Here is a 25,058-nt window from a genome sequence, read left to right on the forward strand (position 1 = left end):
AAAGACGCTCCCGTAATTAGAAGTATATCTCCAGCACGTGTGTTCAGATCAGGGTTGCCAGGTTTTCACAACAAATCCTGCCCAGTTGTTTCTTAAAACTAGTCCAAAACTAGCCCAAGAGCGTTTCCAGGAGGTTCCCCAATAAAAATTGCTTCCCGAGGCTAAAATATAAATTTTTGGGAAGGGTTTCCCTGGTAAAATTTGCATTTTAGGGGCTAAATAACACGTTATTGGTATTGGGATTGCTTCAAACCACGGACATGAAAAACAACCACAGACTTGGCAACACTGGTTCAGGTGGAGTGGCAGTTACTACACAGAGCCATAGTCTACCGAAAACTAACACAAAATCCCTTTCAAAACCGACAAAGAATCGCCTGCGATTTTAAAACTGATTTTGTGTAGATTGCCAGTGAATTACGGCTCGGTGTAGTAAATGCCAACCAGTGTTGCCAAGGCTGTGGTTGTTTTTCATGTCCGCGGGTCACAGCGACCCCAATACAAATAACGTGATATTTAGCCCCTAAAATGCGAATTCTACCAAGGTAACCCTGATAAAAAACGTATATTTTAACCCCGGGAAGCAATGTTTTATTGGGGAACCTTCTGGAAGCGGGATTGGGCTAGTTTTGAGAAGCAACTGGGCAGGATTTGTTGTGAAAACCTGGCAACCCTGATCTGAACGCACGTGCTGATATACTTCTAATTACAGGAGCGTCTTTACAGATGAGATGTGCATGAAAATCGCATTCGATAGATAATATATATATATATATATATATATATATATATATTAGGGGTGTAACGATACGCGTATTCGTATTGAACCGTTCGGTACGACGCTTTCGGTTCGGTACGCGGTACGCATTATGTATACCGAACGGTTCGTTGGAGTAATTAATTATATTTGAAAAAAAAAAAAGAGAGAGAGAAAGAAATATAATGATATGCGTTCAACAAGGTAGCCCAATAACCCAAACAACGTAACAGGCAACGCCCCTGACACTCCCGAAGAAGAAAAAAACACCATCTTATATGTTTATGTTAGGCTACTCAGCAGGCGCTCGCTCACTCAGTACACGCTGAAGGCTCGTTGCAAAATAGCCAATGCGTTTAACAGACTAGAAATGAGAAGATCCTCCAATAACCAACAGGTCTGGTGTTTGGGTGCACTTTGGATTCCCTTTAAGCTATAATGGTGATGGCAAGAGAGTGGTGGATAAATAAACAACGGTATGTCGCATCTGCAACATGACAGGGTACACCAGCGGGATTACAAAAAAAAACAAAAAAAAAAACAGCGGGAATATCTGGGATATATGCGTCAGTACTATCTGGGAAAATACGAAAAAAAGGAGAAACATGCACGCAGCAAACTATCCCTGCAGCATTTAGACACTATAGCTTACAGGGAATCCAACCCAAACACCAGACCTGTTGGTTATTTTAGGATCTTATATTTCTGGTCTGTTAAATGCATTAGACATTTTGCAACGAGCCTTCAGCGCGTGCTGAGTGAGCGAGCGCCTTAGGGGCCGTTCACATATCGTGCCTAAAAACGCATGGAAAACGCTAAGCGCGTCTTTCTCCTGAGGCGTCTGTCTTTGCTAAGCAACAATGACGTGCTCTCTCCATGAGACGCGGAAATTTCAGCGAAGGATAAATGGATTTGCAGCTCTAAAAATCGCTTGCAGTAGCTCTGCTACTGAATTTATTTCAAAATTGCAATCCATATACAACTATGATCAGCTGTTCCTTCATCTTGGCTGAGCTCTCAACGTTGTTACGGGAAAGGATGAAGCTGATTGGTTGGTTCTTGTAACATGACCCGCGGTGCGCTTGCGGCATTCTGAAAAGTTGAGATGTTTTTACATTTTGCTGTATCTAAAACGTATCGAACCGAACCGTGACATCAGTGTATCGTATCGAACCGAACCGTGAATTTTGTGAACCGTTACACCCCTAATATATATATATATATATATATATATGGCCTATAGCATGGTGTATTATTATTATTATTATTATTATTATTATTATTATTATTCGGTTTGAAAACAAATGTTCTACGTTTAATATGAGTAAGTCATCCATCTTGTTGTAGTCAATTTAAGCAATTGATGCCAAACTGATGCCAATTCGAAACAGACTAGATTTGCACTTGCATTTAAAGCCATTTAAAAGCAAAGGAAAATATGGAAAACCCCAGAAAACCCCACCGCCCAGTGATACCGATGTTATCACGCATCGATTAACCTGTGGGAAAATTTCTTCACCGGCACAATCCTAATCCATACTAATATTTGACTCATCCAGGTATCCTGATATCCATCTAACCTCAAAGTGTTTCTGTTTTCATCTGAGCCTTCAGAAACATGGAATTTCCTGTTGCTGTGATGTAGTTGTTGCATAACCTTGTGTTTCGGGTCATTGTTATGTTGAATTACCAATGATTGTTGGAGTTTTTCCGGCTTGACATTCTGCTGTGGAGTTTTGTGGTATGTGGTGTTTTTCTCTAAACATAACAGCATGTACTTTTCACCAGTAAGTTCAACTTTTGTCCTCTCCTTTTAAACAGTATCACTATGGTGGTGTTTCTGAATATCTTGGTGGTCTTCTGCAAGTTGTAAAATGGACAGCAGTATGTTGTTCTTGTCTTCTGTAACCTCCTGTGAGCAACTCTGAAACTCCAACTTCTCTGAAAACTCCGTGACATGCCCTTGCACTGATCTTTGTAGGTCACTTATTCCTAGGGAGTAGTAGTGTGTTGACATTTTGAAACTTTTCTTCTGCACTCGAGAGTTCAGTTCTGAGTCCTTATAGTTCCATTAGGAAAGTTTTCCTATCCATTTTTATTTTATTTATTTTTTAAATGTCTTTTGGTCAGGAATCATGTATTGCTTATGATCAATTACTTAAATTGTAATCACTTGATTATTCAGATGCTGTGGGACCATTGCTTAAAGAGGACTGTCTTTTTTACTAGGTACACTTGATGGAAAAAAATCCCCCTGTTTAATTATATACAACACTAATTTATATTTTATAGTTAAATTGTTCCTTGACTATTATTAATAACAATACAATACAAATCGAAACTTGTATCTGTTAATATTTAATGAACCTGTGCTAACATGAATTAACATTAAACAAGTGTTATAAATACTGTAGCAAATGTATTGCTCATTGGTTAATGCATTAACTAAGGTTAAGGAAGGTTATTTAACCTGTTAATTGTCACTCACATTTTTGAAGATAGACTTGAATGTGCATGATACAAACCTAAATTTTTATAATTCATGACTGAAAACATTTTGTAACATGATTTTGATGTGCCATTTACATGGTAATGCAATGTCTGATTTTAAAATGTGTTTTGAAGGATGAATTTTGAGATTTTATGTTTTCAAGAAATATATAACTTCTGATGATTTTAAACAAAGGTCAAAGCTCCTTTTGTAATGTAGATTTCTGAGGGTGCACTCTTGTCATAAATTAATCTATAACTTTTCCTACATAATTTTTAACAAACAATATTGGTAAAATATATATTTGGGAGTCTTAGACCTTTCCAACGATATATAGTTTGTCAAGATTAGATTAGATTTGATTGTAATATAGTATAGTCAACGTAGGCGTCCCGTATACGGGACGGGGTGACAGTTAACAGGTTAATAAAGTGTTACCATATATATATATATATATAGGTAAATTCTTCCCCTTTTGACTGAATAATAAATATAATATCTGTCTGTGTGGAAAACGGAGGAGGAGCCTTCATGTTCCGTTACCTGATAAAATCTCACCAAAGCTAGTCGAGTTCAGAAGCTTGTGTAGCCAGCGCTCTTCACGGGACACAGTTTGAACCACTGTGTGTGCATTTGAGACCTCTCACTCAGCTCTTGGGCAAGCCTCTGGTAAATACCTGAAATAGTCTGATCTGAGGTCAGACTTCAAACATGTTTGCTCTCAGTCGGTGACCCTGGTGCACTCCTTAGAGCCGCCACTTCTGATCAGGTGTCAACCCGACAGCAAAGCTGCCCAGGAAAGTTGGAGAACAAAAACCTGAAGAGCATATCAGTGCTTTTTTGTTCCTTCCTTTGGCTGTCTATGTCTGGACTTCTCACTCGCCCCATTTAGTATTTCCTTTGAGCGCATTTAGCTATGCTTTTTTTGGAGCCTGCATTTCATGTCTCATTGTTTTTCTTCTGTTCTTGACCTATCATGCCATTTTGCACAGTTGTATTATCTAATATGTCTTGATGAAAATATTGCCACGAATTGTAGTGTTATAGACACAAATGTAATTCAAAGTAAACCGCATGAGCTGTTTGCATTGATGTAATTTTACTCCAACATATGAGAGGATTCCAGATTTATACCTTGCTCGAAGAGCTAAAATGATATTTAATGATTTAAAGCTGTTATTAATTTTTTATCTCGCTTTGTCAATCTGAAGGTATGGAGTGACTCCGGAAAACATCATCCTGTACGGGCAGAGCATAGGGACGGTGCCGACGGTGGACCTGGCATCCCGATACGAGTGCGCAGCAGTAATCCTCCACTCTCCCCTCATGTCCGGCTTGCGTGTGGCATTTCCTGACACCCGCAAAACCTACTGTTTTGATGCCTTCCCGAGGTAACATCTGTGGACCAGAATGCAATGCAGACTCTTCTAGATGCACTAGTGTTATTTTAGTATCATTGAGATGCTATTTTAGTCTCCAAATTGAAGTATTAGTAATTTTTTTTTCTTTTTTATTTGCTTGTTTTCACAGTGTATTTATTTTAGATGGTTTTAAAAAAGGTAAAAAAAACAATTTAGATTTTATTTTGGATAATGCTTTACAATTAGTGGATATATCGGCCGATATTTGGCTTTTTGTTTTTTAAATATTGCATTAGCCGATAAGTTTTTCTGTTTGGCCGATGTGTTTGTGGTGGGATATTTATTTTGAGGGCTCTGAGAACAGCAGCACCCGAGCACACAATGCTTCCATTCTCCCTCTTTTACGCAGTTGTCGTTAACCGTTCTAAACAAATAAACAAATTAAAATACAAAAAGTATTATATCGATTGCTTTTATATTATTAGTAATAGAAAGGCAAACATTAATTCTTTCTCGTTTGTCGTCAGCATTCAGCAAATACGCATTTATATAATTGAAACAAATCTTTAAATGACTAATGAACATCTAATTTAAAAAACCTTGCGAACTTCGTTGAATCTAGTTGAGATCTTGTGAAGGGTGCATTGTTATCCTGCACGATTGCATATGATCTTCATGATGGTCGGTTTTTGTGAATTGAATGCTGACAGGAGGAGAGTTCAGCTACACTGGAGATGCGTGATCAACAAACTTTAAACTTTAAAACACAATATTTTCGTGCATTTGATTTTGATGATCTATAAATGGGTTTCGGCTGGTTTTTTGGCATGTAGGATCAAACCAGTCACGGCCTGAAGCTGTACACATACACCGTGGTACCCACACGGATGCTAGCAGGCACACCAGGAAACTCAGAAGGGCTTCATCACCCATTAAACGGGAATCTGAACAAGTCGAGTCGACACGGCGAATTTTCCTTGAAACAGAGAACCACAATTACATCCTGTAAACCTCATGCAGCCTTCATGCCAGCTTCTCTCAAGCTTTGTTCCCTTACCTCTTTCTTTCCATTTGAACAGTTTATTTTCACTTCTTTTGGGAACTACTAGAGTTTTATAAAGTAGGAAGTGACTTGGTTTCACCCATGCTGAGCTAGAAAGTGCTCAAAGTTAGCCATTTTGCCTTCCTTCAGCAGTTCAGGTGATGGCTGATCAGTCAAGTGTCTCACAGCTGTAGCCATTTGGGTTTTTTTTTTTGCTTGAAATTGAAAGTGGTTGTAGATGCAGAGTGATGAAATGAAAATTAAGGTTTGAATTTGGACAGCAGACATGGTTTGCATATGTTTTTTGCATGTTTGGAGAATTGCCAGTATTCAAACTGTTATGGTTTACATTTAATTCTGCAACCTGTTAACTGTTAACAAAGAAGATTGATAGTGTAATATCTGTACATCTATACAGCTATATAGTAGACATTAGTGCATGGTTAATATATTTATACTGTACCTTTTATTTCATGTACTGTATTTTTAATTTATGATATCGTGGTAGGTGTAACAAAATCAGTGGCACTCTTTTTAAAATAGTCTTAACTTTTCAGGTAACAAGCCATTTTTACAGCAATTAACACAATGAAACGCTGCAAGTTGAGCAGGCAGCTTTACTGCTCTCATGAAGCCTTGAAAATATTTGTTTTGGTTCATGTGAATGAACTGGTCTAAAACCGGGTCTATTTTTGTGTTGTGGAATATCTGTCAAATCCTGCTTTTCATCACTGTCTTTAATTTAGTTGAATAAGCGAGGGTGTTATGTTTAGTGTAAATGTATTCAAGTTTGAGGCTCTCAGCTGTCTTATCTTAGTTTTATTTATGCACTGTTAAAGTATTTTTATTTTGGCTTTCATTTTTATATTTTCATTTTTGGGACGTTTATAGTCAAATTAATACAACTTGGAGACTTCTAAAACATTAAAAATCTCACTGACCCCAAAACTTTAAATGCCTGTGTATCTGACAAAATAAATACAAAAATGACTCCTCCTGTGACATTATTCTACTCCTACTAGATACAGCAGATAATGGACATGTGGATGGATTATAGCTATACAGCATAAGAAAGAAAAGAATGGCTGGTTATTGTCTTGTGGTGCATTTCTACGATCTGAATAAGGGAACTTTAATAGCCTAATAGCCTAATATGACAGGTCTGCAGTTAACACTCGGACATGTCTTATACAGTATAAGTGCATGCAAGCTTTATTTCAGTCTCACTGCCAGGGAAAGACGCTTTGATGCATTCTGTCAAATAAAATCTCTTTAAATCTCCTGCAAAGTCCTCTCAAACCCGAGAACTGCAGGAAGTCTGTGCTGACAGAAGGTGTGTTTTGCTTGGACATGTTGTCGTGAACATCTATGTGTGTAATTGCTCCGGTCATGAAAACCCTTGAACGGCAGCGTGAAACTGCAGTTGCTCTTGTACTGTTATAATACACCTTTTGAAACACGCCAGAGTACACCGATTATCTTCAAGTATTCCTGGTAAAATCGAAGAAGTTCTTTCGAACCCCCCTGTCGTGATAGTTGACACCCTTGACTGTTTCTTGTGAAACGTGCATCTCTATTCCCTGAAGGTGTCGGGGTGACACGTGCGTTACCTCCGAATCTCATTCCCTTCATCTCGGCTGTAACTACCGTGTCTGGCTGCCGAGATAAAACCGATGAGAAATGGCTCACCTGTGCAGTGGAGGAGACCTATCTTTATTCCACATTCTCTTATATCAGTCATGATATTCCCTCATCACGACCCGCAAACCCTTTTGCTTCTGCTGTATACAACTTCTTATAATGTATTTTCTGTCACTCTTATTCCCAAGCTGCCGTTTTCATATGCAGCTTCATTTAATATGTCTCCAAAACATTTACAATCAGACAATCAAAATATGTGACTCAGTGAGGTTGCTATTTTAGAGTTATCAAAATCATCATAGCAAGTGGTTGATGCACAGGCAGGAGTCGTTAGACAATTCTCAGTGGCTTCTTGCTTTTAATATTAAATGTTTTGGCAGAGAGCATATGAGGAGACAAACCACTTAAAAACAAATCTCTCACATAAAGCCTCACATTTCAGTTATTAGTAAAACCAATGGCATTGAAAAGTGCCAAGTGTTGCCAAGTCTGCGGTTGTTTTTCAAGTCTGTAGTTCGAAGTGCCCCCAATACAAATAACGTTATGTTAAGCCCCTAAAATGCAAATTTTACCAAGGGAACCCCGCCAGAAATTATTTTATCGCCCAGAATGAAACGCGATTGGGCTAGTTTTGAGAAGTAGTTGGGAAGATTTTGTTTTGAAAACCTAGAAATCCGGATCTGAACGCACGTGGTGGAGATATACTACTAATCACAGGAGTGCCTTTACTGACAAGATGCGCATGAAAATCGCATTCGATTTTTTTTTTTTTGCACAGCCCTACCTCATTAGTAGTAATTGTGAGCTTTTTCTGACAAGATGTCACCAATAGCTGGTGCTTACATTTAAGTAGATGATCATCTCAAGTGCAAGCTGCTTTCTCTCCATGTCAAACAAGTAACTATTTTAGAGCACTATGATTTCCGTGATGCAGAAAAAATTGACAGATTCCCTAAACCGGTCTTTAAAAATTATATTTAAAGTATAATGCAGAATGTCATGGAACTTGACACATTTTGTTTTTAATGTGTTTAATTTTAACATTAAACATCTAATGTTGTGTGCAACACGTATCAAAAAAGGAATAAAGTAATTGGTAGGTTTTCATACATTTTCTTTTTAAAAGCTGATAAAATTATAAATCATTATGTAAATTGTCAAATTCATTATTAGTTAATTAGATATATTTTTGTATTATTAAATTTTAATTTAACCTTTAAAACTGAATCCAGAAAGGGGATAATAGAATCCAGGAAAAAAAAAAAAATATATATATATATATATATATATATATATATATATATATATATATATATATATATATATATATATATATATATATACGCACGCACGCACGCACAACTGTTTGTTTTTGTGAAAAGTGGGGACATCCCATAGGCGTAATGGTTTTTATACTGTAGAAACTGTATATTCTATCGCCCTACACCTTACCCCTACCCTCACAGGAAACTGTGCATTTTTACTTTCTCAAAAAAACTCATTCTGTATGATTTATAAGCGTTTTGAAAAATGGGGACATGGGTTATGACCTCATTAGTCACCCTCTCCTTGTAATACCTGTGTCATACCCATGTCATTATACAAAGTTGTGTCCTGATATGTCACAAAAACATGCCCACACACACACACACACACATATACACATACATATACATTTTGGTAAAAATAAAACCGATTACATTGTCCTTAATATTTTTGCTAATCTTTTCTGCCTGCTATTTTAATTCAGGTGAAATATTTAAAGTGTATACCAAGTGAACTGACTTTGGTTTCACTGTTTTTCATAGTGTTTTTTTTTATTGTTGTTTTTTCTTAGAATTTTACATTTCAGTGGTGATCAGATTTCGCCCTTAAGAGACATCATAAAAGGTTTATGGATAACCCCTCCAATACTCCTGGGTTTAATCGTTAAGTCTTCTTTGAGATGCTGACGGAAGTCACAGTTCTTCAATCCCTGAGTTTAAAACCTTTCATGAAAGACTTTCTTGATCTGCACTTGAAGAAGGAAAGAACAGAAGGAGGTTAAACTAATAATAATATCCAAGTCGTTCTTTAAAAGGCATTGGAGTCAAGCCTCGGTAGAGTTGGGTCTGAATTGGAAAACCGAATACGGATTTCTGGATTAAACGCGATTAGACCCCAGTGACCGGTCTGGGACGTCTTTTAATCGCTGATCCGGTTTTATCCGACCTCATATTTAAATCTAATTAAATTGCGACAAGATCAAATTGCAAGATTAAGGGCTATAATGGGAAGATTACAGCCGGAGCTCTTCGACAGAATGCTATTGAGGCTTAAGAATGCGTCGGCTGAACGAGACTGACGGAAACCCCCTCCGTCTCGTTTCACTCGCTCTCTTTCTCTACTCCAGACCGGGTGAAATTAGTGATGGTCGGGGGCGCGTTTCATTGTAATCAAAGTGATTCTCTCTCGAAGGCAGATGCTCTTTTTCTCGCTCTCGTTTGGGTGATGAATGGGAGTCGTGGAGGCCTGATTCTCTCCTCCTCCGTCAGCTCTGTCAGGGTTTCATAATGAGAGGCTGTAGTCGTGAGAGATTGAACCGTCTCTGTGTTCTAATAACTTACTAGCCGGCCCCGTCGAAAACCCCTAATGAACACGCAGCCAGCTGACGGGAGGTGTTAATGAGCTAGCTGTCTTGACACTGGCTTGCAATTTGTCAGAAGCATTATGGTTTAACATGTCATTTGTTCCCCTTAATAAAATGTGAAATGTTGGAGTGGGTGGATTCAAAATTGGGAATGTTTTTTTTTTTTTTGAGTAAGATGAGGAGTACAGTTATGAGGATTGAAGTGCCTAGATTAGGACTGATGAAGCTTCAAGTAAATAGTTTTTTGCTTAACACCCAGATAAAGCTTGTGATAGTGCTAAGGTCAAACTCTGAGGCATGAAAGTTCGTCAACTCAACCTTTACTCGCCCCCATAATGTGTTTTTAAACCTGTTCTTTTTTTTTTTATTCCATGGAGCTCAAAAGGAAAATTTGAGGAAACTTCTTGCAACTCTTTCCATAAAATGATGGTTCATAGTGACCTAGTCCAAACCTGAAAAAGAACAAAACTACATAAAAGCACCTCTTTTTTTTTTGCAGTCTCCCAAAGTCACATGATGGTTTTTGTGAGTATTAGGCAAATATTTAGTTCATTATACACAAAAAATCTAGGTCTGTTACACACGAAAAATTGTAGTATGGCTTCAGAAGACTTAATGGAAATTATGCATGAATTTTAAAAGTTTATTTTAAGTTTTTTTCTGTCTTTTTTAGCTTGACATTTGGTCACTATAAAGTACTATTATTATTAAAAATAAGTTTATTTAGTGATTTGGGAACAAATATTATTGCAGTTTCTCTGATTTGGTATTTTATAAAGAGATTCAATTTTTGCTGTACTTGGTTCAATAGCGCTGAACAGTTTGGCCAAACGTTGTGATTTTATTTATCAAAATATCTTTACCATAAATATATTCAACAAAAGTAATAATAAATAAATGCATACATAAATATTGTATTAAAGAGCACCTAATATGGCATTTAAAATGTTCCAAATATTGTTTTAGAAGTCCCCAACAACAGTTTTGCATGCATGCAGTGACAAAAAAGATTTTAGTTTTCTTATAATATGCATTTATTTTTACCTGTTTTGACAGCGATTCTCAAATGATCCGTTTCAAAACCCCGCCTTTACGTGACGTTAGCGAGTATAGCCCAGTGTTCATGTTGTAAAAGCACAATCAGTCTTTGTTTGCGTTAACCCGATGCATAAACACAAATGCTCATCCTTGGGCAGATTAAAAAAGTTTGCTTTTGAGTCGCACTTCAGAACACAGCGTCTCGTCGCCATGATGTTTTCTAGTTTTCGCTGGCATCTTTGAGCGCAATAAGTGGGTGTGTCGTATTCAAATAATTTGACAAGTTGATGTCAATCTAGTCAGAGAAAAAGCTTCGGTCTTCTAACGATTCATAAAAATGACCCCGAGTCGACTCTTACTTTTGAAAGACAATGGGTCTCATTCATGAAACATTCGTAAATATACGAGTAAATATCTGAGTGATTTGCGCGTAAAGAGAACTTCCCGAAAACTCTTCTCCTGATTCACAAAAACTTCGTAAACGTCTGATGTGATAGTGAAATGTGTGTGTGTGTGTGTTAATGAATTCCAATCAGTCGTAAATGGGACGCGCGTGCACGCTCACTCTCAATTACCATAAATCACGCCCATTAAATCCGACTGACAACTATATATGAGCATCATATTATGACACCAAACGAAGGATTTCAACATGTCTTCTCAAAAGCGACTGAAAAATAAACATTTCTCAGCTGCAGAAATTGAAGTTTTATTATCAGAAGTTCATTCAAAACGCCACATTTAATTTTCAAGCGTACTAGTGGCGTATGAGGTCCTAAAAAAGGAAGTTTGGAAGCATATTACAGATCCTATTACTGGCTCTCATAATAAAAGTTAAAAGAAAAACCCTATGTAATTAATATATATAATTTGTTTTTTCAAAATGCTGTGTAAATATGTACCCGATTAAGGTGAATTAAAATGCAGCCATATTAATGAGCAAAACGTTCAGACGTTAAATGCACTATTTACGCGTGGCTGGGAGCAGGTGTAGATTTCTTTCGTACCAACTAACATTTGGAAAATACGAACGTTTTAATGAATCTGAAAATTTATGCCAAAACCACTTTACATGCAATTTACACAATTCGTTCTGATCGTGTTTCATGAATGAGACCCAATAACTTTATATACGGTGCACTGTCATATTTCAAACTTTGCAGGATGTTTTTGTTCACTTAGATCTATGTTACAAACTACATGTTAGGTAAGTTTCAAAATTCCATGATAGGTGCTCTTTAATAAATGATATTATTAAGCTATGTTATTTCACTATAAAATATTAGTCTCATATGTATGAAAGATTACAATTTTATTTGGATTGTGCAGCTCCACTATGACCTTATAGCTGTGTGAACATTTTTTAAAATGTTCTTTTTGTGCTCCACACAAGGGTTTGGAGCACCATAAGGGAGAGTAAATAATCCCAAACTTTAAAAAAAATTAAGAAATGGTGCATGTGGGGGATGAAAGAGGCTGGTGTTTCATAATTCATTCGGACACATCTGTTATTTGAATGTTGTTAGAGCAAAGTACTAGAGTTGTTCCGATTCCGATACTAGTATCGGAAATATCTCCGATACCACAACAAATTCTGGCATCGGCATCGGCGAGTACATGAACCCATATACCGATCCGATACCATTTTCTTAAAAAAGACCTAGTTATGACCGCAAGCTTTGCCTAACCGCTGCACGGTTCTTCTTCGCTGCTCAAAATGCATTGAAAACACAGGAAGTTGTGCTGTGTTGCCACAAGCAACCCCTGTTTAGAGCAGCGAAGAAGAAATGAAAACGCGTTAGCAGCCCTTATCTATATATGACTGGATCACTCATCACATTCTAAACTGCCAAAAGACAGTGAAGCCGCTACTATATTATAGATCAGTGGTTAGCAGTATGTCTCTGTAGTACCGGTAGTTACAGACTCTCGAGTATATTCAGTACCGGCAGCTGCGTTCAGTCGCTTCCGTGTAAGTCAAAGCGCAGGGCTCCAGACAGTAGCCGAATATATACTAGTGTCTGTGAATATTAAACTGCAAAATACTATTTAAATATTACTCCCGCAAAATCTACATCTCTGTGGGTGACTGGCACAGATGCGCGAGAGCTCGCTGTTTTGTAGTCTCTGCTGTGTGTCATGAGGACACGAACGCATAAACCGTCACTTCATGAGAATTTACCGTTTCATTTGAGAATACTGTCATATCATAAACACAGACACTCAAAGATCTTCATGGCAGCCCATTAAAATAAATGTTTGGTTTACATGAGTAAATTGACAATATATAAAGCTACTGTTGTAGCCTACAGTAATAATAATACGTCTCTATAATAATAATAATTATGCCTAGATGGTTGCTTGTTTTTTACTTGTTTTGTTGTAAAGAGATTATCTGATTAATAGATCTTTTTTTTATATTCCTAGACTTATTTGTTGCAGTTTTTTTATACAGTTATATTGTAAAACTTAAATACCTTTTTTAGTTTGCGGTGTTAGATTTTTGGCTGCATATGCATATGCAAGTTCTTTTTTGCATATGAAAATAAATAATACTGTCAAATTCATGTTAGATAATAAAAATACTGTAATAAATACAGTAGTTCACCATGTATTTGTTCATGTTTTATTGAGGGATCTGTCTGAAGCACACCATAAAAAGAATTCTAGCAATTTACACAGGGCTAGTAGTATATACAGCTGTATATACAGATACACACCCAGGTATCGGATCAGTACTCGGTATCGGCCGATACCCTGAGCCCAGGTATCGGAATCGGTATCGGGAAGAGAAAAAGGGTATCGGAACATCTCTACAAAGTACAGATGTTTTTTTCAACTGTCTTGGAAAGAAACTGCTGTTTTTCCCCCACAACCTGTTATGTCAACCCAGCCAGTGCTGAGAGATGTGTGACAGATGCCGCTTCATGTATCTGGCTGAAGGTGCGTTCACACTGATCACAGTTTGAACGTTGGAGGTCTCTGTTGCTAGCTGGCTGTCATAATGAACTGTATGAGCCAACAGGCAAGCGCATTGCATCACTGTTGATTTCCAGTCACTGGTGCTCACACTCGTTGAAAATCGTCCACTTTTATTAAAAACGGTTGACCTGGGGGCATTTCAAAACAATGTCTGTGTGAACGCCTCCTTCAAAAAAACATAACACCCTGAATAATCCTCAGATTACAAGACTGGCAGACATCTGGTGGTCTGAGTTTAGGAAGCCACCATTGCCAAGTCCAGGATTCTCTTCCAGCCCCTGATTCCCGATCCAGCAGACTCGAGGGACTCTGGAGGGTGTGCGAGTGAGATTTGGTGGGTGTTCGCAAAGCCTGTTGTGAATGGACAGTCAGGCTGAATGAAAGTTTAATGACTCGCCTGTCTCTGTAGATTTGCTGGCTGCAGTGTGGCATGGTTTGAATATTAAAATGCGGTGAGGGCTGACTCCTACAGTCAAGGTCTCTTGGAGACCGGCGAGGGGTAAAGAGGAGCAGAGAGACGGAGTCTGAGCTCATATTTGCTCTTACAATATTGCTTCCCTTTACTGGTCCTTGGATCATGCTGTCTTAACTTTCTTCAAATGAACTCTTGAACTCCAATGAAACATGAGCATCTTTTTAAACCGATTTCCAGTCAGTAGTGTATAGATTTTTCAATACATGTTGATTTTGAAGTTTCAATACGCATTTTCCACAGTATCGATGTATCAGCTAGGCTTTCTTGATTTATCTTCTTTCTGACTTCAAGACACTTACGTATTTGAATTAAAGTATGGATTCATTGTTTGTTTCGTGTGAGCAGCTCATGATCTGGTGTTTTCAGTAGGTGCATGAACCTTCTTTCTGAATGTGCTGTGACTTAGTCATATTTGCATATATTCCAGCATTTTTGTGGCGAGATGATTAGTTTCACACTTTTTATGCATTTCTTTTAGATTTGTAATCGGAAACATTTGCAAACCTGTTGTCAAGTTTCAAAGCAGCTTTACAGGACATCATGGTTTATTTTTCCTTCTGAATGTTGACAAAATGATTCCCGTTCACACATATCCGTGACACTGCAGTATTATGCATGCCAGGCCAGTAGTTGGCAGTGTCGTTTCGTAGAGAAACACTATGAACGTGTACGTATTTATTCTTATACGCTTTATTCTGCCTGCCGCCATTTTGATTTGAATTTGTCAAGTAAATGAATGACCAAAACGGCAAAGACTTCGAAGAACCTCGTAATGCAAATGCAGTTGAAAGTGACTTTGACTATGGCCAAAATAACTGAACTTATATACTGCTCAAATTTTATTCACAAAATGTTGTGGCCTTTTTTTCCTAATGGTATCAGTGGTACTGAAAAATGATTTTTTTTAATTGAAAGTATTTGATCAAGGTCAGATACTCCCATATCATAACAATAATACCAGCCACTGTGGAGTAGTTGCAAGAGGGACATTTCAGATGAACCTGCAGGAATGAATGGAAAGTCTAAAACTAGGCTAGAGTAAAAAAAAGAAAAAAAAAAAAGTGCTGAGGTGGTACAGGTTTTATCAAGAAAAAGATGAGTCAGGTGAAGATGAAGTCAGCCAGAGCCTCATATCAGTTCTGCTCTCTTACACACATCATGAATGCAGTTTTGTGGCTTTTAGTCGATGTTTGTTAGCATGTCATAGCAGATATGCTGGTTTCTCTTCACAGACTAAAAATATTGATGATGACTCTTGTTCACAGTGGTGTTTTCACATTTTTGTTCCATAAAATGTAGTATTGAATGGAAATGTTCCTTCCACCTGCCTCTGACATGCAATAGCCAATAACAGATTGTAGTTCACAACAGTGACACAACTGAAGCTTATTGGAATAAAAAAGAGAAACCCCCTGACTTGACCAATCCAAGCTTGTAGTAAATTGGAATTAAAAGGGGGATAGACTGACTGGCTAAATATGAATGAAATGAAAGAAAAATGTTTTTTTTAACAAGAGTTCCTGTATCCTTTAAAGCGTTCCCCAGTGTGTTGCCTGATTAAAAAAAAATAAATAAAAAATACAGTATTTCCACTTTGTCAGTGACCAGTGGAATGTGTTGGTTTGAAATTCATGCTGGATATTTATTAGGTTAGTGTTTGGATAACTGCATCATTCTTCTTCATAGGCGGTGTAATTATTCCATCAGCCTGTCATGCATTAATCTCTTCGCTTATTAAAATTTGATTGCCTGTGCACCAATGAGGAAAATAAGCAACAATTAGGCATGTTGAGCATCAAATTAATTGGCATGCCTGTTTGACTCTCCTCTGGACTGTCCTGTGAGGTTCACGTGCGAGTTAGCAGGCCTGCCATAGCCATGGAGGAGCTGATATGGATATTAACACATGAACATGTTACTTATTCATGAACCGCTTGTAACACTCCAAAGAGAGGGAAAACTTGAAATCGCATCGTATGACCCCTTTAAAGATTAACGGAGTCCACACCACAGCTATAATGCTAAACGCACAGATAAATGATATCGGTGGAATCACTTTCAGAAGAATATTTTTTTTTAGCTTATGAACCTTAAAAACATTGACAGCCAATCAGAGTCAATCCTGCGATTAATGAGCTTGAGTGTTTTTAAAGCGTCAGACGAGAATGCGCTTTGAATAAATAGACTAATAAACAGAAGATATCGTTTACTGGTGTGGACACTAATATAGTTATTTTTATAGTTATCATTCCTGGTGTGTGTGTGTGTGTATGTGTGTGTGTGTATATATATATATATGTATATATGTGTGTGTGTGTGTGTGTGTGTGTATATATATTTATATATATATATATATATATATATATATATATATATATATATATATATATTATAGTAAAGTAAAAATTTGTGTTCTTCAGCATATTAGCGTTGAAATTAGAATTAAGAATTATTAATTTATTACTAATATTATTCTAGTACTTAATTCCTTTGAATGCATAGAATTTTAATCATGAAATCTACATATTTCCATGCTGGTTTATTGTAGCATAATTTTTCATATTTCTCCTTAAACAGCATGCAAATACAAACAAACAGTTGTTGATGCCTTTAAATGTTGCTTTATGTGCCAGACAGTCTCTTACTTTCTGAGTTTGAAACATTACGTCGATTAAATTATGTAATGCAATAAAATACAACAAAAATAATTTTTGTGTCTCTTATGTTTCAGCATTGACAAGGTGTCAAAGGTGGCGTCTCCAGTGCTGGTCATCCACGGCACAGAAGACGAAGTGATCGATTTCTCCCACGGCTTGGCCATGTATGAGCGATGCCCACGCGCCGTGGAGCCTCTGTGGGTGGAGGGCGCCGGGCACAACGACATCGAGCTTTACGCTCAGTACCTCGAGAGACTCAAACAGTTCATCACGTTTGAGCTGGCTACCTCCTGAAGACGCGGCGTGGCTCGCAGCAGGCCGAGGCGCACACACACTCACTCGTGTTGTGTAGGGTTCCCCTTTCACCCAGGGCTGAGGACGCCATCAGTACTTGCACTTGCTGACGAAAAAAGCTGAAGTCTCTCTCTTGATATTTAGGAGCAGGGCGTTTTCATCCTTACTGGGGGAAATGTGTTTTAATGATTTCGATCCACTTTCTATTCTTTTATACTTGATGAACAAACTGACATTTTGCACCACATTCAATGTTGTGTTTGATGATTTGATTTTTCCTGTTTTTTTTTTTTGCTTTGTTTTTTTTAAATGCTACAAGGGTTAATTAAACTGCACTTTTATTGTGCAGATATTTTCAGGTTATATATATATTTTTTGGGAGGTAATTATGTCATGGCATTCTGTTTTATTATGTTTCAAGTAGATTAGTACAAGAGAAACCAGTAACTGACTTTTTACATGGCCAGTTTGTGTGTGTGTGTGTGTGTGTGTGTGTGTGTGTGTGTGTGTGTGTGTGTGTGTGTGTTTAGGAGTGTTCATACGCACATGTGTTTGTGTGTTAAAGGGGGCTGTCCGGTCTAAATAATTGTAACTTGGGCTAATTAATACTGGAAGACCTGTGGAAGTGACTTGTACCGTAAATAATGAGACGAACTATGAATACAGTGAGGAAGATAGCCGTATCGTCTTTTTTCAGTGGTGAAACACGGTGCTTTGTCGCAACACAACATTCAGGGCATTAAGTCGCAAACACTACATCGTTCAAATCATGGGTTATATAAAAAAATGTGAAATTTCAAGCTTTCTCCGTTGCTTTTAGCATCGACCTTACAATAAGCCTTATGTTTTTTGATCTTTTGCTCCGACATTCCTGTCATTGATTTCTCGGAAATGGGATTTTGAAGATTTTCTCCGGACTCCCGCTCGCTGCTACTCTAATGGGAAAATCACTGTGAAAACTGAACCTTTGCTAGATATAAATAAGGTACCGCACCTCCTCACCGCTTTGACGTTCATTCGGTTTTCCAAACATCGGACAAATCACAAAACCCAGGAAAATTATTCATTCAATGTTTTTTTTTTTCATATGGAAAATGAAGGCCTTTGTTTGTAGACATTTCACGATAGCATTACACAACAGGATGACCAGAAGTGTTTTCCGCGCTAATGAAGGACGTTGATTGTTACCAAACGGGTGCGATCGTCTGATTGTGTTTTTAACGCATGGCAGAAGTTGTTGTTGTTGGTAAACTTGACTGTAAGGTTATGCAGTGACGGTTCATGCATGACGATGTTCGGAGATGAAGCTCCTTGACCTTATGGGACTTGACTCTTTTTAAGGAATGGCAGAAACTGACCACATCTGAGCCTGTCATTGCTTTTGATACTGACATTTTTACAATGTTTTTTCAGTAATGATTAATATTAACACCTCTTTTAATGCTGGTTTGTAAGATAACCGTATTGTACATCCCCTCTATCCCTCTTTCTCTCTCTCTCTATATATAGGTCTGTAAAATATGAAGTAAATGGTATTTAGCTTTGATTTTTATTGACACTGGAATCACCGTATGCAAATATGATGCAGAGAAAACCCTTATTGGTACAAAATCTTTTGTGTGTAGGTTTCTTTTTTTAAATATATTTAAAGCCTTAAATGTGCCGCAAGAACATTATTGTTCTTTCTGTTGGTTGTTGCTTCATTGCAACAGTGGTTATTGTATTGCATATAAAGGAATAAAGGATGCATGGAAACCCAAACTAGTTTCATTTTTCGTTTTTTTTTTTTTCTGAATTCAATTACTCGTGTTATTGCTTTTTCTTTTAGGTTGAAAACATTTACCTGCAAACAGCTCTGCATGTATTAGAAGTTCATGTGTGCTGTTGTTCAATTCAAGTCCTTACAGAGTGATGCTTCTAGGACCCCAAAAAAGTAGCCGTTTTTAAAGCCTAATGCATCTATTTCTAGACTATTAAAATAGCTTTTCCAGGTGTGGTTTCTTAGTGGAAGCAGCAGTCAATTTTAAAAGGCATGTCGTATGCCATGCTTAAGTTGTTCATGGAAATGTAATAAGGACTAAATCCAGATTGTATTATCATGTATGCATCATAAAGTGATTTTCTTATCAGGCACACAAAAATAGTATCACTTCTAATATACTTAAAAGGTTGGGTTTCTGCAGAGGCATGGAATATAGTTTGATGCTAGACGTGATCAATAAAATTGCTATCCAGCTTTCTATTCAATGAAAATCCTACTGGACAGGAGCTTGTGCCTACACATGGTTAGAAACAAGCAAACATAAATCAAATAAAAATATATTTATTATAAGAGTACAGGCTGGATATGACTTTATGAGCTTAAATTTAATAGTTCAGAATGTCTGCTATTTCTATTTTGTGTCAGACGTGGAGAAAACCAAATGTCGAAATTAGTTCTGTAGTGCATCAAAAATAGAAATGGGCCAACTGTAGGAGTCCATCATCTGAAAGAGCGACGTGACACAACAGACGCTTCCAGCGCAGACAGTACTATTGATTATAATGGGACTGATCTAGTTTTGAAAGCCACATGTCATTTATGGACACTGTGTTACTTTTGATTCCACTGAATTATGTTTCAGACCCATGTACAGAATAATCTTTTATGTTTGATGTTTAATTTCGAACTTTTTATCCAACAAAGTCTTCTATTCCGACAAGGGATTTTATTTTATTTATTTTCTTCATGTTTGTTCATTTTACACTAATCTTTAATAGTCAGCACTGTGTAAGACTCACCTGTCTGAACTCGTCCTCAATGCAGTTATAATGGAAGTTACATAACACGTCTCACCTCCTTTGATCCTTCAAACGTCAAACATCATCCTAAATTTAACAGTGAAGTGAATCAGTGCCCTGTCTAGACTGAAAAAAAAAACTGCTGCTGTTCCTGCTGTTGTTTGGATTAGAATACAGTTTCTATTGCAGGATTATGTAGTAAGACTCTGCATATTCACATTTTCTTTCAGTTTATATCCGTATTTCAATGAAAGTGAATTTAATGGCTTTCTTGGCCCATTATTTGATTGGCCAGCCATATATATGTGTGTGTGTGTAATAAATGCAAAACAACAATTGTCATGTGACCTTTATGCCCAGCTAACAGGGAACGTTCCCAGAATGTTCTGGTAAGGTTATTTTAAAGTTGTGAACAAATGTTCTTACAGTAACATTAATAGAATGTTTATTCAAAGTTTTCTGGTTTTTAATAATGGTTTCAAAATGTTAGGCTTTAGATTATTTCGTTAATGGTTTTTCAGATTCTTTCTACATAAAAAGCAGTAAAATTTCTTCCCGTTTTTAATTTTCTTGTCTATTTAAATTCTATTTACTAACTCACCACACACAATAATTTACAATAACTGTAATTTCCTGAAAGCCAAGAATTTTATTTAAAAAATAAATAAATAAAAATAAAAAATGACACCTTGCACTTGAAGATACCACATCATGTTTTATACTCAAAAAGACTAAATGAGTGAAAACGGCCTATTTAAGCTTTAGGTTCTAGAGGGTTCATGGATTGTTTTCCTAAAACGTCTGATTTTAGCGTTAATTTTTTCAGAACATTCAAAAAAAAAAAAAAGTGACATTTGCAAAATTATAAAATGGAACACTCAACAATTTTTCTAATGTTGGAAATAACCAAGACAATTTTTGAAATTACAATTTCATACCATAATGGGCATGAAATATATATATATATATATATATATATATATATATATATATATACATATATATATATATATATATATATAAAACGGGCAGTATTGCTCTGTATTCAGTAAGCCAGTATTCCATTGTGAACATAGCCTTGTTTTTTTTCTACTTTATCTATAAGTGATAGTCTCCATGCTAGTTCTTGCTCCAGACTTTCCTCGTTTCCATCTTTCTCTTGCTCCATCTCTCTCCCTCACTTTGTAAAAGCCATTTTCATTTAGAGAGCAGCAGGAAAGTTAGGTTCTGAATCTGTCATTGAAAGCACGCGACAGGCAGGTGGAACCGGAGAAACTCATCTGTTAGAGCCACTCACGGTTTACATTGGCCAGGGTCCAGAAGTGCTGCGAGGACTAGGGATTGGCAGAGCTTTAGGTTAAAACATGTCTGCTGATCCAAACAGTTGGGGAGGGTGAATGTGGACATCCAAGAGAAGCCACTGGGTCACGGGTGTGTATCCACTGTATTTGTAATGTGAGACTGGGCGCGGAGTTGATAACTTACTTTCCGGTGTCGTTAGCTAGTTATTTTACCTGTACAAAAACTTATTTCATTATCATAATCATATATGGTGTGTAAAGCAAAGAGTTACACCGTTCATGGCAATTCTTAGTTATTCTTGTAATTTACCTACAGCAGCTTATGAAGCAGACGTCTTGCACAATGGCTTTTGCTTTTAAAATGAAGTGAATACATGCTACAAGTTTTGTTTGCTTTGGGCGTGTGTAGGTGTTTTAAAGTAAACATGAAACACTAATATGATGTATATGAAAGAGGATATCTAGTGAGGGGCAAGGTAGGGCGTAAGACCAAAAACATAGAATGAGAAGGTAATACAGCCCATTTGGGTTTCATTAGATATATACTTATTTTTCGTAAGTTTTTCCTCGAGATGGATGGCTTTAACAGTCTTCTCCATGACATAAGGGCTAGAAAAACGAAGCAGAACATCTTATGATTAGAAATGGTCATTGTAGACCAGTGTCCGATCCCTTGTTATCCCAGGAGGACTGCAGGAGTTCCCACACTTCGTCGGGCAGATATCCACCCCAGATACCCAGACAGGAGGCATCTCAGTCTGCCCTGTGTAATCCGCACAGGAAGTTTAGCTTTCCGGAGAGCAAACGCAGGCCGCTCTTCCAGACTTGGAGAAGTGACCGTTTCATTGGGAATGGGATGCATGCACGCGCTGCCCACTCTGCATTTTCCAAAGTCTTTATGCGACAGCTGAAGCATATTTAACCAGGATCAAGAGCATACTTTCCAAATGAAACCCTCAATCAACAAGACAGGGATTGAAACTTTCATATGCACACCACTTTGATTTAAAGGGCTTGTTTCATACTTTTTTTCTCTCTATCGAGGTCGCATTAGAAAAAAAAAATGTGTGAGATTCATATTTATGTCCTGCTTCCTCTTTAGCATTGTGGACGTAAATAGTCAGTCAAATATTAATGCTTTGAGTTTCATGTGTCAGAAATCTTCTAGCTGGGGACTACTTAGTACAATGAGTTATTTTATCGCCAAAGATCAAGCTAAATTTGATTCCTTATAATATGATCCCTTTAATTTATGATTTTTATTTATTTATTTATTTATTGGATCATATGCACCTTATCTAGAGACAGAAAAATTGCACGCAGAGCTCCAGAGACGGCTGTTACACTGACTTGCGTTCAACCTCAGAGGCCATTAAACTTGACCTTTTCAGTAGCAGGGAGATTTGACTAAGTGAACTCGGATGATGGACATTTGATGAGCCGCATGGTTGTAGTTTTGTCTGTTGTTTTGAGTCCTTAGAGAGTCTTTGTTAATTCAAATAGGAATGCCGTTGTGGTGTTCTCAAATGTTTGCCGAATATCAAATAAATATCTTCAGTCTACATGCATGTGTCCTACAGGCAATAAAAGAGGGATTTTGAAGTGTGTGATGTATGGGTGAAATTTAAATGCAGAGAGATTTATTTTAGATGTCCGCAAATATTAATGCATCATTCATGGAGGTGATACCATCAGTCCTCTGTGAAATTAAATGTGGCCACATCACAACTCTCCTGAATTTACAAAAGCAATTGTTTCGGCAGATTTGGTTGAAAAAGAATCATTGCATACATACATATATATATACACATTTTTTTCTTTTAATTTTGGTTTTAATACTAATAAATATAAAAGGATATAATATATAATAAAAAAAATGTATGTAAACATTTTAATGGTTATTTTAGATATTTTTATTTATTCTTCATGTTTATTTTTTTAAATGCAGTAAATTCTTCTTCCACAATATCATAGCAGACATGTAAATTGGTAGTCATGTAAATGTTTAAATCTTTTGCTGAGAAGGACTTTTTATATGCATGCTGTTCATGTATTTGATATCCTCGTATTCTCTGTATAGTAACCAGATCTCGACTACTATTGATCGGAGATATAAAACAACCTCCATCCGTCCATCTGTTGTTTAAATAGATCAAAACCCCTCTAAAAAATATGCACATTTGTTTTTCAGGAAGTGATTATAATTTTGTTCAGCATGCTTCTCAAAGCAGTTTTCAGTCTGTAAGGAAGAAAGCTAAATGCAGCTGCATGAGTCATTTAGGAGAACCTGTTTATTTGGAAATTTGGTTTGGATTCTCAAGTCAATATGAATCACAACAGGATGCCACTTTATGAAGTTTTGTCTCTTGGAACAATGATGATAGCGACCTCTATGGATTCAAACTGATAACTGTTATACAGTATGAGTCAACTCCCCGTCTCTCTACCGGGTCATAAATTCATAATCATTAGGATTCATACCAGTGCTGCTTTTCACAGATGTAGACAAAACTACAAGCGCATCTTTCCATCAGTGACAAGAATGACTTTCTCATTTGCAAGTCACTTTGAATAAAAGCATCTTCTAAATCAACACATAAATTAAATTGAAAATAAGCACCTTTGTTGTTGGTGTTTTGAATAAAATAAAAGCATCTGCTGAAATGTGAGCAGAATAGAACTGAAGTCTCATCATGACGGAGTCATAAGTGCAGTTTGCAGTGTATTGTTTATTTTTTTGGGCATGACCTTTTACATACTCCCTAATGATTAATCATCTCATCTACAGTCAGAAGCTTGTCGAACGCATGTGCAGTGTTTGGTTGGATATTGTACATTGAGTTCTTGAACCTCACGGGGATCCGTCGAGCCAATCAGGTTCAAGTAGGCGTGTCTTCGGATTCATCTGACCAATCGTCGCGCTGTGGGCGCGGCTTCGCACCGGGGTTGTAAACAGTGGATATCGGAAATGGAGGTGTGTATAAATATCAGTGTGTCGCTCGTGCTGTCTTATGAACTCATGCCGCGCATCAGCTGCTTGTAGTCCGCGCTGTTTCCCTGGAGCTGACAGCAATCTGCTCACGCTACAGGTTGGTCTGCACTTCTGGACCTTAATCTTTGTGGATTTTGAAACTCATGAATGATGCCACTGTATATTTTTAAGTTTAACTGAGTGAGACAAATGCGCTTTGATTTCTGCGATCTGTATCTCAGCTCGGTGCGTCAAGGTGCGTCTTTTCTCATTTCGTTCCACGCATTACGCGCTCGTGTTTTTTTATCCAGTGCCATGTTTGCAATAATGTCAACAAAACCGGCGCGTGTTTGCAAGCAAGACCGGTCAGACATCGAACAGAGAAACCTATTCCAGTTATGTGAGTTTGTGGCAACATGTTTCGCAGGTGCAAGTTCAGACAAAAAGAGCATTACCAGCTCGCGATTGTGACACGCGCATCATTTCACCTGAGCCCCATCAGCACCTGATCGATTTGACAGGTTCATCTGATTCCGAAACGGACAGATTGTTTTCTTGCATCCTCATGTAACAACGGTTAGATATGTAATGTGATATGAGAATGTGGTACAGTAATGTGCAATAGTGTAATAGACTTC

The 25,058-nt window shown here is 37.3% G+C and overlaps 2 protein-coding genes across 3 annotated transcripts in view; both read left to right on the plus strand.

The window, feature by feature from the left end:
• The window catches only part of LOC113052009 (alpha/beta hydrolase domain-containing protein 17C), a 40,370-nt gene extending 21,242 nt beyond the window's left edge, over window positions 1–19,128 (plus strand). Inside the window, exons 2-3 of the mRNA XM_026216251.1 lie at window positions 4,460–4,639; window positions 17,148–19,128. Coding sequence (XP_026072036.1) covers window positions 4,460–4,639; window positions 17,148–17,367 — 400 coding nt within the window. The 3' untranslated portion in view covers window positions 17,368–19,128. The remainder of the gene's footprint in view (window positions 1–4,459; window positions 4,640–17,147) is intronic.
• A 5,283-nt stretch (window positions 19,129–24,411) lies between these two features.
• Window positions 24,412–25,058, plus strand: part of LOC113052010 (cell migration-inducing and hyaluronan-binding protein-like) — a 112,228-nt gene continuing 111,581 nt past the window's right edge. Inside the window, exon 1 of one of the 2 annotated variants that reach the window (XM_026216252.1) lies at window positions 24,412–24,538. The gene's annotated coding sequence lies outside the window, so the exon portion shown is untranslated. The remainder of the gene's footprint in view (window positions 24,539–25,058) is intronic. The other variant, XM_026216253.1, reaches the window with a different exon arrangement.

Source organism: Carassius auratus, chromosome 32 (assembly GCF_003368295.1).
Source record: "Carassius auratus strain Wakin chromosome 32, ASM336829v1, whole genome shotgun sequence".
NCBI lineage: Eukaryota > Metazoa > Chordata > Actinopteri > Cypriniformes > Cyprinidae > Carassius > Carassius auratus.